Source organism: Mytilus galloprovincialis, chromosome 4, assembly GCF_965363235.1.
Source record: "Mytilus galloprovincialis chromosome 4, xbMytGall1.hap1.1, whole genome shotgun sequence".
Classification (NCBI taxonomy): domain Eukaryota; kingdom Metazoa; phylum Mollusca; class Bivalvia; order Mytilida; family Mytilidae; genus Mytilus; species Mytilus galloprovincialis.
This window is the reverse complement of record NC_134841.1, coordinates 21,137,779-21,152,153: the sequence shown is the minus strand read 5'-3', so window position 1 is coordinate 21,152,153 and position 14,375 is coordinate 21,137,779. Positions and strand designations below refer to the sequence as shown.

The 14,375-nt window shown below is 33.1% G+C and overlaps 1 protein-coding gene across 1 annotated transcript in view; it reads left to right on the top strand.

The window, feature by feature from the left end:
• LOC143071607 (serine/threonine-protein kinase RIO2-like) overlaps positions 1-11,701 on the top strand; it is a 30,867-nt gene extending 19,166 nt beyond the window's left edge. The window contains exon 10 of the mRNA XM_076246026.1: positions 11,037-11,701. Coding sequence (XP_076102141.1) covers positions 11,037-11,639 — 603 coding nt within the window. The 3' untranslated portion in view covers positions 11,640-11,701. The remainder of the gene's footprint in view (positions 1-11,036) is intronic.
• The last annotated feature ends 2,674 nt before the right edge of the window (positions 11,702-14,375 follow it).

Sequence of the window (14,375 nt, the reverse complement as noted above, 5' to 3'; positions counted from 1 at the left end):
GGAATGCCCTTGAAAAGTTTGGTAATTTTGAAAAACCTTTTATAGGAACGGGTTTGTATAATGCTATGATGTTTTCATGGTCTGCGTCGTCGTCTGAAGACACATTTGGTTTCTGGACAATAACTAGTTTTAGTGAATGGATCTATGAAATTTTTTAAGAAGGTTCAATACCACAAAAGGAAGGTTGGGATTGATTTTGGGGATAATGGTCCCAATGTTAAGTAATAAGGGGCCAGAAACAAGCATTTTAGCTCACCTGACCTGAAAGGTCAAGTGAGCTTTTCTCATCAAATTAGCTTCCGTCGTCCGACATCCGTAAACTTTTACAAAAATCTTCTCCTCTGAAACTACTGGGCCAAATTAAACAAACATGGCCACAATCATCCTTGGGGTATCTAGTTTAAAAAAATGTGTCTGATGACCTGGCCATCAAACCAAGATGGCTGCCATGGCTAAAAATAGAACACAGGGGTAAAATGTATATTTTGGCTTATATCTTTAAAACCAAAGCATTTAGAGCAAATCTGATGCAGGGTAAAATTGTTGATCAGGTCAATTTCTATCTGCCCTGAAATTTTTCAGATGAATCGGACAACCTGTTGTTGGGTTGCTGCCCCTGAATTGGTAATTTTAAGGAAATTTTGCAGTTTTTGGTTATTATCTTGAATACTATTATAGATAAAGATAAACTGTAAACAGCAATAATGTTCAGCAAAATAAGACCTACAAATAAGTCATCATGACCAAAATTGTCAGTTGACCGCTTAAGGAGTTATTGCCCTTTATAGTCAATTTTAACAACTTTTTTGTCATTTTTTTGTAACTTTTACAAAAATCTTCTTCTTTGAAACTACTGGGCCAAATTTAAACTAACTTTTTTTTTTTTATTTTTTATTTATTTTTTCAATAGTCAGGATTTAACATCACCCTTACAGCACCACCTGACTAAGGTGTTACAGGGTTTCAAAATATATAACAACAAAAGACTATTGTTTTATCAAGATTAACACAAACTAAAATATAAATTTTTTGAAAATCTTTTTTTCTCTCTCTCTCTTTCTTTCACACTCTCTCTCTCCTTTTTTCTCACTCTGTCTTTCTCTCTTTTTTTCAATCTCTTCATATAGAAATATCTATAGATTATTTAATAGAAGAAAAAAAAAAGGGTTTTTATGATGTGCTGTGCATATATTACATGTTGTTTGCTCTGTTCCATAAATAGGTCAAAAAGATGTATATTGATATAAATTTGGTTGTTAGATTACCATTCAGGATAAATAATTAACATAGGGGCCCAAAGTTTTTCTAGTTCAAAAACTTTGTTGTATTTTCTTGCTGTATATAACTCTAAGTTATAAAAGTTCTTCAGTCTATTTTTTAATTCAATTGCATTTGGAAGCTTTTCTTCTAGCTTGCATTTATATATGTATTTTTTGGCAAAAATTACAAGAAAATTTAAAATTAAGCTTTCTTCTACAAAACCAAGAAAAAAGTTTTTTTTGTTAAAATCAATGTTAACATAGAAATTTTTCAGACAAGCACAAAACATATATAAAAAATTTGATGTCACTTGACAATCATAAAATAAATGTCCAATAGTTTCATCTTCACATCTACAAAAAGAACATAACTTTGTATCTTTAATTTTAATCTTATATAAAAATGTGTTTGTAGGAATAATCCTATGTAAAAACTTAATTGGAAATTATACAAATATGTATCTCTACAACCTTTCTGAAGTATACAAAAGTATTTCTTCCAGTCTTCAATGTTAGAATGCAGCTCATCCTCCCATTTTGAAAATTTTACAACTGGAGGATATGCACATTTTACAATAAGATTATTATATAAGAATTTGATATTTTTACTGCTAGTAATTTTCTCCAAAAAATTTTCATGCGGAGTAAAATTTTCTAAGTCAGTATCTGTGTTTTCCCTAATACACTGTTTTACCTCCATAGGGATATTTGATATTAAACTGTAATAGTGCATATAATTATTTGTCTGAACTTTTTGTTTAATCTGATCAAATGTGAAAAAATCTCTTCTTTGATGGTAAAAAATGTGACAAAGGTTTTGCACACCAGCAACTCCCCATCTGTTATATAATGGGAAATCTTCTGTTTTCACAAAATTCAAGATATCCAGTGAAAGACACTCCTTGACATCAGTTTTAACATGTGGTTTAGATGAGTGTAAAGCTTGAAAAACATCTTTCCAAAAAGGGTTGCCGAGTTGATTTCCAATCTCCAAAAATTTGAAGTTTTGTAAAGAAAAAGATCTTGCACCTCCAAATTTTTTCAATATCAACTTAAGAATATTTTGCCAGTCCCCATTCAAATTTGAAAAAAATCGCCTCACCCAACCGACTTTAAGATAAGAGTTGAAAGATTGTAAATGAACCATTTTCAAACCTCCCTCCTTTTTATCTGCAATCAGTGTATCACGTTTGATTTTTTCTGTTTTTCCATCCCATATAAAATTAAAGAATAATCTGTTGATTTCATTCAACATGGATTGACATATATTAGGCAAAAATGTAAGCAAATGAATCAATTTCGGAAGTGCAAGAGTCTTATTAACAGTAACCTTGCCAAGTAGTGTTAGCTTCCTATGCTGCCAGCTTTTCAACAATTTTGAAATATCAATGATTTTTGCTCTGAAATTCAAACTGGGCATACACTCTAGATCTAAAGAGAAATTTAATCCTAAAACCTTAAAGTTTGAACAGGACCAGCTTAGATTTGTTTCAGGACACAAAACCAAGTCAGAATATCTCTTACTTCCAATCCAAACAACTTTTGTTTTAGTTGTATTTATCTTTAATCCTGAGACTTTGTGAAATTTTTCAAAACAAGAAAGGGTCTCTTTTAATGAATCTTCACTTCCATCCAGTGTAAGAAACGTATCATCTGCATACTGACTAATGAGTGGCAGATTCCCTTTTATATTCACCCCTTTTATTTTTGGATTCCGTTTTAGCTGTATTGCAAGTAATTCCACCCCAATAATAAACAAATAGGGAGATAACGGGTCCCCCTGGCGACAGCCTCTTTCAAGGTTGAAAAATTGGGACATCTTACCATTATTAATGACACAGCTCTTAGCATCTGCATAAAGCACATCAAACCATTTACAAAATGAAGGACCAAAATTAAAACTAATCAAAGCCTGCTTTAAAAAATCCCATTCTATAGAATCAAAGGCTTTTTCAAAATCTACTAGTAATAACAATCCTTCTATATCATTTTTTTCTAGATAGTGCATAATTTAAATCATATAGAAGTCTAGTGTTCTCTCCTATGAATCTCCCCTTCATAAAGCCCTTTTGTGTGTCACTAATAATGGCAAACATTACCTTTTTAGCTCTACCAGCAAGAACTGCAGATGCAATTTTCATATCTGTGTTCATCAAGCTGATCGGTCGCCAGTGACCCATGTACCTCCTATCTTTCCCTTCCTTAGGAATACAAGTAATAATACTTTGGTATTGAAAATCTGAAAAATGGCCCAACTCATATCCAAATTGCAGAGATCTAAAGACAAATGGACCAATATCTTTCCAAAAAAATTTGAAAAAATCCACTGTAAATCCATCAGATCCTGGAGACTTGCCATTTTGCATCTGTTTTAAAGCTTCCCCACATTCCCTAAAAGATAAGTTTCCCTCACAAAGAAGTTTTTGTTCTGCACTGAGTTTTATGTCATGATTAAAAAATTGATTGTCATCATTACTAAATGACTTAGATGTATAAAGTGTTTTATAAAACTGCTCCTGTTCAAACAATATTTTAGATTGATCAGAAATTTGATTTCCTTGGTCATCAATGAGTTCAGTCATGGTTTTATTTAGGAAGGCTTTCTTTTCTAACTTACAAAAATAGTTAGTGCATCTTTCTCCATTCTCATGCCAATTTACACGAGAACGGAGAATGAGGCCCTCAACTAATGTCTGTCGTCGCTTCTCTAATTCACCCTTTTTCTGATTGAGTGACGTCACATCAATTTCACTAGGGTTTAAATTTACACTGTTTTCTAAAGACTGGATTTCTAATTCCAGTCCCTTGAAAACATCTTTTTCTTCCCTTGATTTTTTAATACAGTAGGAGATAGTAAGACTACGAATCTTCATTTTTAGAACCTCTAAAAATAGCTGATCACTGCAAGATAACTGAACATGAAGAAAATCTTCGAAATCACCCCTAGAGAAATACTCAGAAACAGTGTCTCTGATGCAGTTTATAACTAAATCTCCATATGCAGGTTCTCTTAAAAGCTGAGAATTAAATTTCCAGTATCCTTTGCCCCGCTTAGCTAAGGATGCTGTAAAAGTAAATATAATGGCAGAGTGATCTGTCCTGTATCCAGGAATAATTTTTGTTGATTCCATCAATGTAAAAAGGTCCTCAGATACAAGATAATAATCAAGACGGCTCTGTTTAATGGGAGATTTCTGACGCCATGTAAATTTTCTATCACTAGGATAACAGGCCCTCCAAGGGTCTAACAGTAAAAGTGTGTCATTAATTTCATCAATCTTTCTCCTGGAGTTGGGGTTTCTGTCATGTATTACATTATAAGTATCTTCATTCTTATCCTGCACTACATTCCAGTCACCCAAGAAGATGAAACTTGTATTAGAAAATCTCATAGTTTTCCGTAGGATATCACAGAAAAAATCTGGTTTATCTGTGTTATAACCATATAAACATACCAAAGTTAACCTTTGATCGTATAGAGTCACGTCTAATATGATGTATCGTCCATGTTGGTCTATAAGTGATTCATGAACTTCGTAATCATAACCACCCCTGAACATGACCCAAACTCCAGCTCTTCTACTATCACCATGACTGATGTAACACTGATGACCCCATTCATCCCCCCATAAAGTTTAAATATCTCTTGTACTGTGTGTTTCTTGAAAACACACAATCGAACTATTTTTTGATTTCGTCCAGTTGAAGACATCAGATCTTTTCTTAGCACTAGAGAAAAGACCCCTAACATTCATTGACAAAATTTTTATATGATTATCCATTATGTTATATTTACTTGAGATACAATATTTTTATACGACCGCAAATTTTGAAAAAATTTTCGTCGTATATTGCTATCACGTTGGCGTCGGCGTCTGCGTCGTCGTCGTCGTCCGGCGTCCGAATACTTTTAGTTTTCGCACTCTAACTTTAGTAAAAGTGAATGGAAATCTATGAAATTTTAACACAAGGTTTATGACCACAAAAGGAAGGTTGGTATTGATTTTGGGAGTTTTGGTCCCAACATTTTAGGAATTAGGGGCCAAAAAGGGCCCAAATAAGCATTTTCTTGGTTTTCACACTATAACTTTAGTTTAAGTTAATAGAAATCTATGAAATTTTGACACAAGGTTTATGACCACAAAAGAACGGTTGGGATTGATTTTGGGAGTTTTGGTCTCAACAGTTTAGGAATTAGGGGCCAAAAAAGGGCCCAAATAAGCATTATTCTTGGTTTTCGCACAATAACATTAGTTTAAGTAAATAGAAATCAATGAAATTTAAACACAATGTTAATGACTACAAAAGGAAGGTTGGTATTGATTTTGGGAGTTTAGGTCCCAACAGTTTAGGAATTAGGGGCCAAAAAGGGACCCAAATAAGCATTTTTCTTGGTTTTCGCACCATAACGTTAGTATAAGTAAATAGAAATCTATGAAATTTAAACACAAGGTTTATGACCATAAAAGAAAGGTTGGGTTTGATTTTGGGAGTTTTGGTCCCAACATAATAAGGGGCCTAAAGGGTCCAAAATTAAACTTTTGTTTGATTTCATCAAAATTGAATAATTGGGGTTCTTTGATATGCTGAATCTAACTGTCATGACTGTGTATGTAGATTCTTAACTTTTGGTCCCGTTTTCAAATTGGTCTACATTAAGGTCCAAAGGGTCCAAAATTATACGACCGCAAAATTTGAAAAATTTTTCGTCGTATATTGCTATCACGTTGGCGTCGGCGTCGGCGTCGGCGTCGTCGTCGTCCGGCGTCCGAATACTTTTAGTTTTCGCACTCTAACTTTAGTAAAAGTGAATGGAAATCTATGAAATTTTAACACAAGGTTTATGACCACAAAAGGAAGGTTGGTATTGATTTTGGGAGTTTTGGTCCCAACATTTTAGGAATTAGGGGCCAAAAAGGGCCCAAATAAGCATTTTCTTGGTTTTCGCACTATAACTTTAGTTTAAGTTAATAGAAATCTATGAAATTTTGACACAAGGTTTATGACCACAAAAGAACGGTTGGGATTGATTTTGGGAGTTTAGGTTTCAACAGTTTAGGAATTAGGGGCCAAAAAAGGGCCCAAATAAGCATTATTCTTGGTTTTCGCACAATAACTTTAGTTTAAGTAAATAGAAATCAATGAAATTTAAACACAAAGTTAATGACTACAAAAGGAAGGTTGGTATTGATTTTGGGAGTTTAAGTCCCAACAGTTTAGGAATTAGGGGCCAAAAAGGGACCCAAATAAGCATTTTTCTTGGTTTTCGCACCATAACGTTAGTATAAGTAAATAGAAATCTATGAAATTTAAACACAAGGTTTATGACCATAAAAGGAAGGTTGGTATTGATTTTGGGAGTTTTGGTCCCAACAGAATAAGGGGCCCAAAGGGTCCAAAATTAAACTTTGTTTGATTTCATCAAAATTGAATAATTGGGGTTCTTTGATATGCCGAATCTAACTGTCATGACTGTGTATGTAGATTCTTAACTTTTGGTCCCGTTTTCAAATTGGTCTACATTAAGGTCCAAAGGGTCCAAAATTAAACTTAGTTTGATTTTGACAAAAAATGAATTAGTTAGGTTCTTTGATATGCTGAATCTAAAAATGTACTTAGATTCTTGATTATTGGCCCAGTTTTCAAGTTGGTCCAAATCGGGGTCCAAAATTAAACTTTGTTTGATTTCATCAAAAATTGAATAAATGGGGTTCTTTGATATACCAAATCTAACTGTGTATGTAGATTCTTCATTTTTGGTCCTGTTTTCAAATTGGTCTACACTAAAGTCCAAAGGGTCCAAAATTAAACTTAGTCTGATTTCAACAAAAATTGAAATCTTGGGGTTCTTTGATATGCTGAATCCAAAAATGTACTTAGATTTTTTATTATGGGCCCAGTTTTCAAGTTGGTCCAAATCAGGATCTAAAATTATTATATTAAGTGTTGTGCAATAGCAAGTCTTTTCAATTGAACAGTATTGCGCAATGGCAAGAAATATCTAATTGCACAATATTGTGAAATAGCAATTTTTTTTTTAATTAGAGTTATCTTTCTTTGTCCAGAATAGTAAGCAAGAAATATCTAATTGCAAAATATTGTGCAATAGCAAGATTTTTTTTTAATTGGAGTTATCTTTCTTTGTCCAGAATCAACTTAAATCTTTGTTATATACAATATACAATGTATATTCACTTTTTACTACCAACTGATAAATTATAATAAATAACATTCAGTGATAACAAGCAGTTTTTTTTACATCTTAATATTTTATGATGTATTTAAATGAGTAGTTATTGTTGCAAACTCCATTAGAAATTTTAATTGAGATTAGTTTTGGAATAAGGGAAAGGGGGATGTGATTAAAAAAATTGGGTTCAATTTTTCTCATTTGAAATTTCATAAATAAAAATGAAAATTTCTTCAAACATTTTTATGCCCCACCTACGATAGTAGAGGGGCATTATGTTTTCTGGTCTGTGCGTCCGTCCGTCCGTCCGTCTGTCCGTTTGTTCGTTGGTCCGTCCGTCTGTCCCGCTTCAGGTTAAAGATTTTGGTCAAGGTAGTTTTTGATGAAGTTTAAGTCCAATCGACTTCAAACTTAGTACACATGTCCCCTATGATATGATCTTTCTAATTTTAATGCCAAATTAGAGTTTTTACCCCAATTTCACGGTCCACTGAACATGGAAAATGATAGTGCGAGTGGGGCATTCGTGTACTGAGGACACATTCTTGTTTTGAGAGGATTAATATTCAACAGCATAGTGAATTGCTCTAAGAGAAAACAAAAATTTTAAGTTCATTAGAACACATTCATTCTGTGTCAGAAACCTATGCTGTGTCAACTATTTAATCACAATCCAAATTTAGAGCTGAATCCAGCTTGAATGTTGTGTCCATACTTGCCCCAACCGTTCAGGGTTCAACCTCTGCGGTCGTATAAAGCTACGCCCTGCGGAGCATCTGGTTGTAACTTGTACAAATATCTTCTTTTCTAAAACTAGGGGCCAAATTTAACAAAACTTGGCCACAATCATTACTAGGGTATCTATTTTAATAAAGGGCTGCGCTTTAGCGCATGATACGCCCGTTGCTCTTTTAATTTGTCTTTTATGCTTTAAATGAATTTATATGATCAACTAGAAATATATATACAAATCAAAAGGGATGTTACATTAATATATTCACCAAAGTTTCATAAAATCCCCCTTTTTAAAGTATAAAAATTCATTACTTAAGAAAACGTAACATCTAAAATTTATAAAAATGGAAAGGGAGCTTATGTCAATAGATATAAACAATTTATTAAAGTTGCATAAAATTTTGTGAAAGTGTTAGTTATTGTCCCAAAATTGGAAAATCCCCCCTTTTTTAAGCATAAAAATTCATAACACGGAAATGTAAAATCTGAAATTTATAAAAATTGAAAGGGAGCTTACATCAATAGATATAAACAATTCACCAAAGTTTCATGGACATTGGTGAAAGCCTTTTTGAGTTATTGTCCGAAGTGTTGAAAATCCCCCTTTTTTTTATGAATAAAGCCCCATAAATCCAAAACTTAAAATCTGAAATTTATAAAAATTGAAAGGGAGCTTACATCAATAGATATAAACAATTCACCAAAGTTTCATGGACATTGGTGAAAGCCTTTTTGAGTTATTGGCCGAAGTGTTGAAAATCCCCCTTTTTTTATGAATAAAGCCCCATAAATCCAAAACTTAAAATCTGAAATTTATAAAAATTGAAAGGGAGCTTACATCAATAGATATAAACAATTCACCAAAGTTTCATGGACATTGGTGAAAGCCTTTTTGAGTTATTGTCCGAAGTGTTGAAAATCCCCCCTTTTTTATGAATAAAGCCCCATAAATCCAAAACTTAAAATCTGAAATTAAAAAAAAACGAAAGGGAGCTTACGTCAATAGATATAAACAATTCACTTAAGTTTCATGGAAATTGGTGAAAGCGTTTTTGAGTTATTGTCCGAAGTGTGGACGACGGACGGACGGACGGACGGACGGACGGACGGACGGACGGACAGACGGACGGACGGACAACGGTATACCATAATACGTCCCGTCTAAAAGACGACGGGCGTATAAAAAAGTGTCTAATGACCCCAGCCTACCAACCAAGATGGCTGACATCAGTAAAGACAGTAACAGGTGAGCGACACAGGCTCTGGGGAGCCTCTAGTTCTAGTTTCAGGATAATAGAGTAGAAGGGAAATTGTACCACAATGTTTAATACCACAAGTAGAAGGTTGGGATTCATTTTGGGGTTATGGTGCCAACAGTTTAAGAATTAAGGACCAAAAACAAGCATTTTTATAAAACCGCAAAAATTACAATTTTTCTCATTTCAGATTTCAGAAATAAAAAAGAAAATTTCTTCAAATATTTTTTTTGAGGGGATTAATATTCAACAGCGTCGTGAATTGCTCAAAAGCAAAAACATTTTTTTTTTTTATGTTCATTAGACTACATTCATTCTGTGTCAAAAACCTATATTTAATTACAATCCAAATTCAGAGCTGTATCCAGCTTGAATTTTGTGTTCATACTTGTCCCAACAGTTCAGGGTTCGACCTCTACGGTTGTATAATGCTGCGCCCTGCGGAGCATCTGGTTGTTCTCTGACACTATAATGCCATATCTTTTAAAATAAATGATACTATTAAAGAAAATCCTCTGCAGATATCTATCATTTCATAGGGTGGCATGCATGATGACTTTGACGCCAAGTAACGTAACATTTATAAGTATTAGTAAGGTTCAGGTGAACCTCTGGTTTATTCTAGTAAAAAATATGGAAGGTTAACATAAAGAAATTATAGTGTTCTCATCAATGGATAAAATTTTAGAAAAAGTAGGAAAACATTGGTAATTCAGCAACTTTTTTAATAATTTAGATTGTCTCTTTGTTTAACTGAGATTGATTTTTGTATGTATAGAAATAGAGTTATGATATATAATTCCTTAATGATTCAAAGCAAATCAATATTTATACGACCGCAAATATTAAAAGAAATTTGTTCGTATATTGGTATCACGTCGATGTCAGCATCGTCTGAAAACGGATGATTTTCGTATAATAACTTAAGTATTAAGTATAAGTAAAAAGAAATCACAAGGTTTATAACCACTAAAGGAAGGTTGGGATTGATTTTGGGGGTTTTGGTCCCAACAGTTTAGAAATTAGGGGCCAAAATTAAACTTTGTTTGATTTCATCAAAAATGAAATTATTGGAGTTCTTTGATATGACGAATCTAGCCGTGTATTTAGATTCTTAATTTCTTGGTCCTGTTTTCAAATTAGTGTACATTGAGGTCCTAAGGGTCCAAAATTAAACTAAGTTTGATTTTAACAAAAATTGAATTCTTAGGGTTCTTTGATATGCTGAATCTTACCATGAATTTAGATTTTTGATATTTGGACCCTGTTATCAAATTGGCCCACATTGAGGTCTATAGGGTCCAAAATTGAACTTTGTTTGATTTCATAAAAAATGTATTTAGATTTTGGATATTGGACCTAAAAGGTAAATGGCCAATTTAAAATTTTTAAGTTCTTAGACCACATTTATTCTGTGTCAGAAACCTATGCTTTGTCAACTATTTAATCACAATCCAAATTCAGAGCTGTATCAAGCTTGAATGTTGTGTCCCAACTGTTCAGGGTTTAACCTCTGCAGTCATATCAAGCTGCGCCCTGTGGAGCATTTTATATTTTTTGTTATGACTTTTCTAAGGTTTATCCTTCTTTCTACAGGCAGCTGAAGAACTTAATATATTAAAAGGACCTGAGGATGAAAATTCAGCAGAAACAGATGAAAGTTTGGAGGAAGCATGTGGTGATGGAGAAAATGAAGATTGCAATTCAGAAGGCAGTGAGGGTCATGAAAAAGATGATCCTGATTTACAATTAGAGGACAAAACTAATATCTTAGACAGATTAGATAATGCATCACCTAATAAAGCCAATCCTGATAAATTTGAAGTTATTTTGGACAAAGACAGTGACAGAATAAAAGAAAATAATTCGGAGGATGAGGGTAATGATGAACTTGAAGAGTTAAGTGTATCTAACAGAGAATATAAGCCTTTTAGAAATGAGGAAAGTATGGAACACATCAATGAACATTTAACTACACATCAAAGACAAAGAAATACAGACAGTATGTCAAGTAATGTTTCTTCTGTGATGGCTCCTGATCTTGTCAAACAAAAGGTTAAAAGACAGATTAAATCTACTAAACACAGGCAGGAAGCTAGGAGGATTAGAAAAAGTGGTGAAGCATCGCTAGTCACCAGAAAGAAGAGAGACACACAAAATGACATTCAACAGAGCATGGGTGCTGTCTGGGGAATGTGATTAATTGTAATAAATTGAAAAATGTGACACAGAGCATGGAAAAAATAAATCTTATAAAAAGATACTTCAATTTCATTAGGCCAGGGTTTTTTAATTTGTTGGTTTACAGATTTTCCCAATGAAAAAGTCGGGTCGGTCAGTCGGGGAAAAAAAATAAAAAAAATATGCAAAATAAATATATATATTTCACCTTTTTAACAATATGTTTGTTATGCTATTTTGTCATTATTTCATAAATTTTAGTTAGATGAAATATTATGTTCAGCTGTCATAAACATTGCATGACATTGTCTAATAATTTCGCACGAAAAAGGGGGATGTGCACAGTCAAAGACGAAATTAAATCGTTATTTCACAAACAAGAAAAAACAGATTCGCATAGCCCTTAATCATTTCCAGAAAACTTGGTGAATAACCATCTTCAAGCACGAAAACTGATAAAGAAAAAAAATGTAAAAACGTTGTACAAAAATAAGTTTCAACACATGTGTTAAAAGACTCAAAACCGTAATAAATAGACTCGTCCACTGGAAAAACGAGAATTTCGGGTTAATCTGTTGTCATGCATTCCCGTTTTTTATCTAAATGGAAAATTTTTTTTATTATCTATGAAACAAGAAAATTCCAAATAATTTGTTAATATCCAGTACTTTAACATGATGTCTTCCACCTGTCCTTTTTTGGACAGGTCTATTTCTATGAGATGATGCATCTTACGGACTGATAACAAATAAGGGAAACAAACTTATTGTGTAATTGGTTTTAAACACAGGTTTCGTTCTGCAAAATTATTTGCGCAAATGACATTTCAAGGTCAGTTATAATTGATTTGTCCATTTTTAGAAGCGTAAGGCCAACTAAAATTAATTAGTAGATTTTCATCCAAATTTTTGAAAAAAATGGGGCGGGTGGGAGGATTTTATTTTTTAAATTTTATTTCATTTGAAAACTTCTTGTCACGTGTTATTCATATATGCAAGTGTAATAATAAGCTTATATCATGTAAATACATCCATAAGGTATCGTGTGTAAGACAATAACAATCAAAACCAATGAGTAACCAAAGACTCATGAAACCAATAGACATTTACATCAACAGTTACAAATAATAAGTAGGAAACAACAACTCCACTATTAAAAAAAACAGGTGTGAAATCAGGTGCTCTGGAAGGGTAAGCATTTCCTGCACTGTATACGGCACCCGTCATGTTATTTCTTTGTTCAGTTCGGTAATGACGGAAGGTTGTTATGACTGAGGAAAAATATCACTGAGATATGATTTCTGACACAGTTTTGTAATGATGGCCAATCAGCTCATGATTGCGACCATAAAATTGCTTGAGCGATGACCTTAATTTGATTGATTCTTAGTCCTGTCTTATCAACTTTTGAGAAAGCAGTATTCCTCGTTCAACAAAATCAATGTACGTTGAGCTTAAGCTCTAAAGTAATGTATCAATTGAGACACATATACTCCATATGCTGGTGCCGCTTTTTCAAATTCGTAAATAATATATCTCTGATTTATAGCAACCACTATTCTACATGTAATTGCCGCTTTAGAAACCTATTTTATAGTAAACATCAGAAATGTGGAGAAATGCTCTTTTCAGTTGGACTACCTACATCAAGTGTATTTTGCTTTCTAAGCAATGTTTTGTTGTCCTTATAAAATGAAGCAAGTGCATTGGTATGCAACACGAGTACGATAAGTACAGAATAAAATGAAAACTCAAACAGTGTTGAAATAATAGGGTTGGTCCTTTTAAATATACAAGATGCAAATATAATTAATACAATGTAGAACATAAAGTTGTTTAATGACTCTATCGTGGGTACAGGATGTTTGCTGTTTTTCTACAAAATAATCGAAAGGCATGGCTAAAGTTAAATCTAAGAGTTTGCTAGAAATTAATAACTTAAAAATGCGTATTTTTGTTGATTTTCTGAACTCAATATACGGTCTGACACCAATCTAAAAAGTTCATGCTTATGTCAAATTCTTTATTCCAGTCAAATGTGTTCCACGATTTTTACGCTTTTGGGTTTCATTCACAGTCCAAATTTCTTGACACAAAGTCATTGTATAAATAAAACAAATCCAAGGTGTTTTACTCACAAACATTTGTGTCATTTCTGACATACGGCGATTTGCGTTCTTGGACACAGCGTATTACTCGTAACCCGAATATTTCACGCCCTTCTCGAATTCAATCTCTATTCTCGGTAAATGATGTTGTCATCATAGATCAGCAGAATATATCGACTTAATCATTCAGTAAGAATACGATAACCGAAATTTGAAACAGGAAGTTTTACATGAAACGAAATTATCGACGGTTACCGGTAACGGAAATGAACGAAATCCGGAAATCGTAATTTTTTCAAAAATAAAAAAAATCGGGGCGGGAAGATTTCAGAGGGGCGGGCGGGGATGAAAATCTATCAATTAATTTTAATTGGCCTAAACTGGAAGTTTTATTTTTTCTCAACAGAAAGTGTCATCAATTTGGTTACTGATTAATGCATTGCATTTCATAAAAAAAGAATATTTTAATTATTTTTCAGGGATAATACATTTGTTATGGTCGGCGGGAATAAAAAAGCATGAAAAGTCAATTTTATTTTTATTCTGGAAATTGGCAAAATGGGGTCAGCAAATCCGTAAACCAACAAATTAAAAAATCCTGGCCTTATATTATTTAGAAGTGTACACTTCTCTGCATGAGTCAGTAC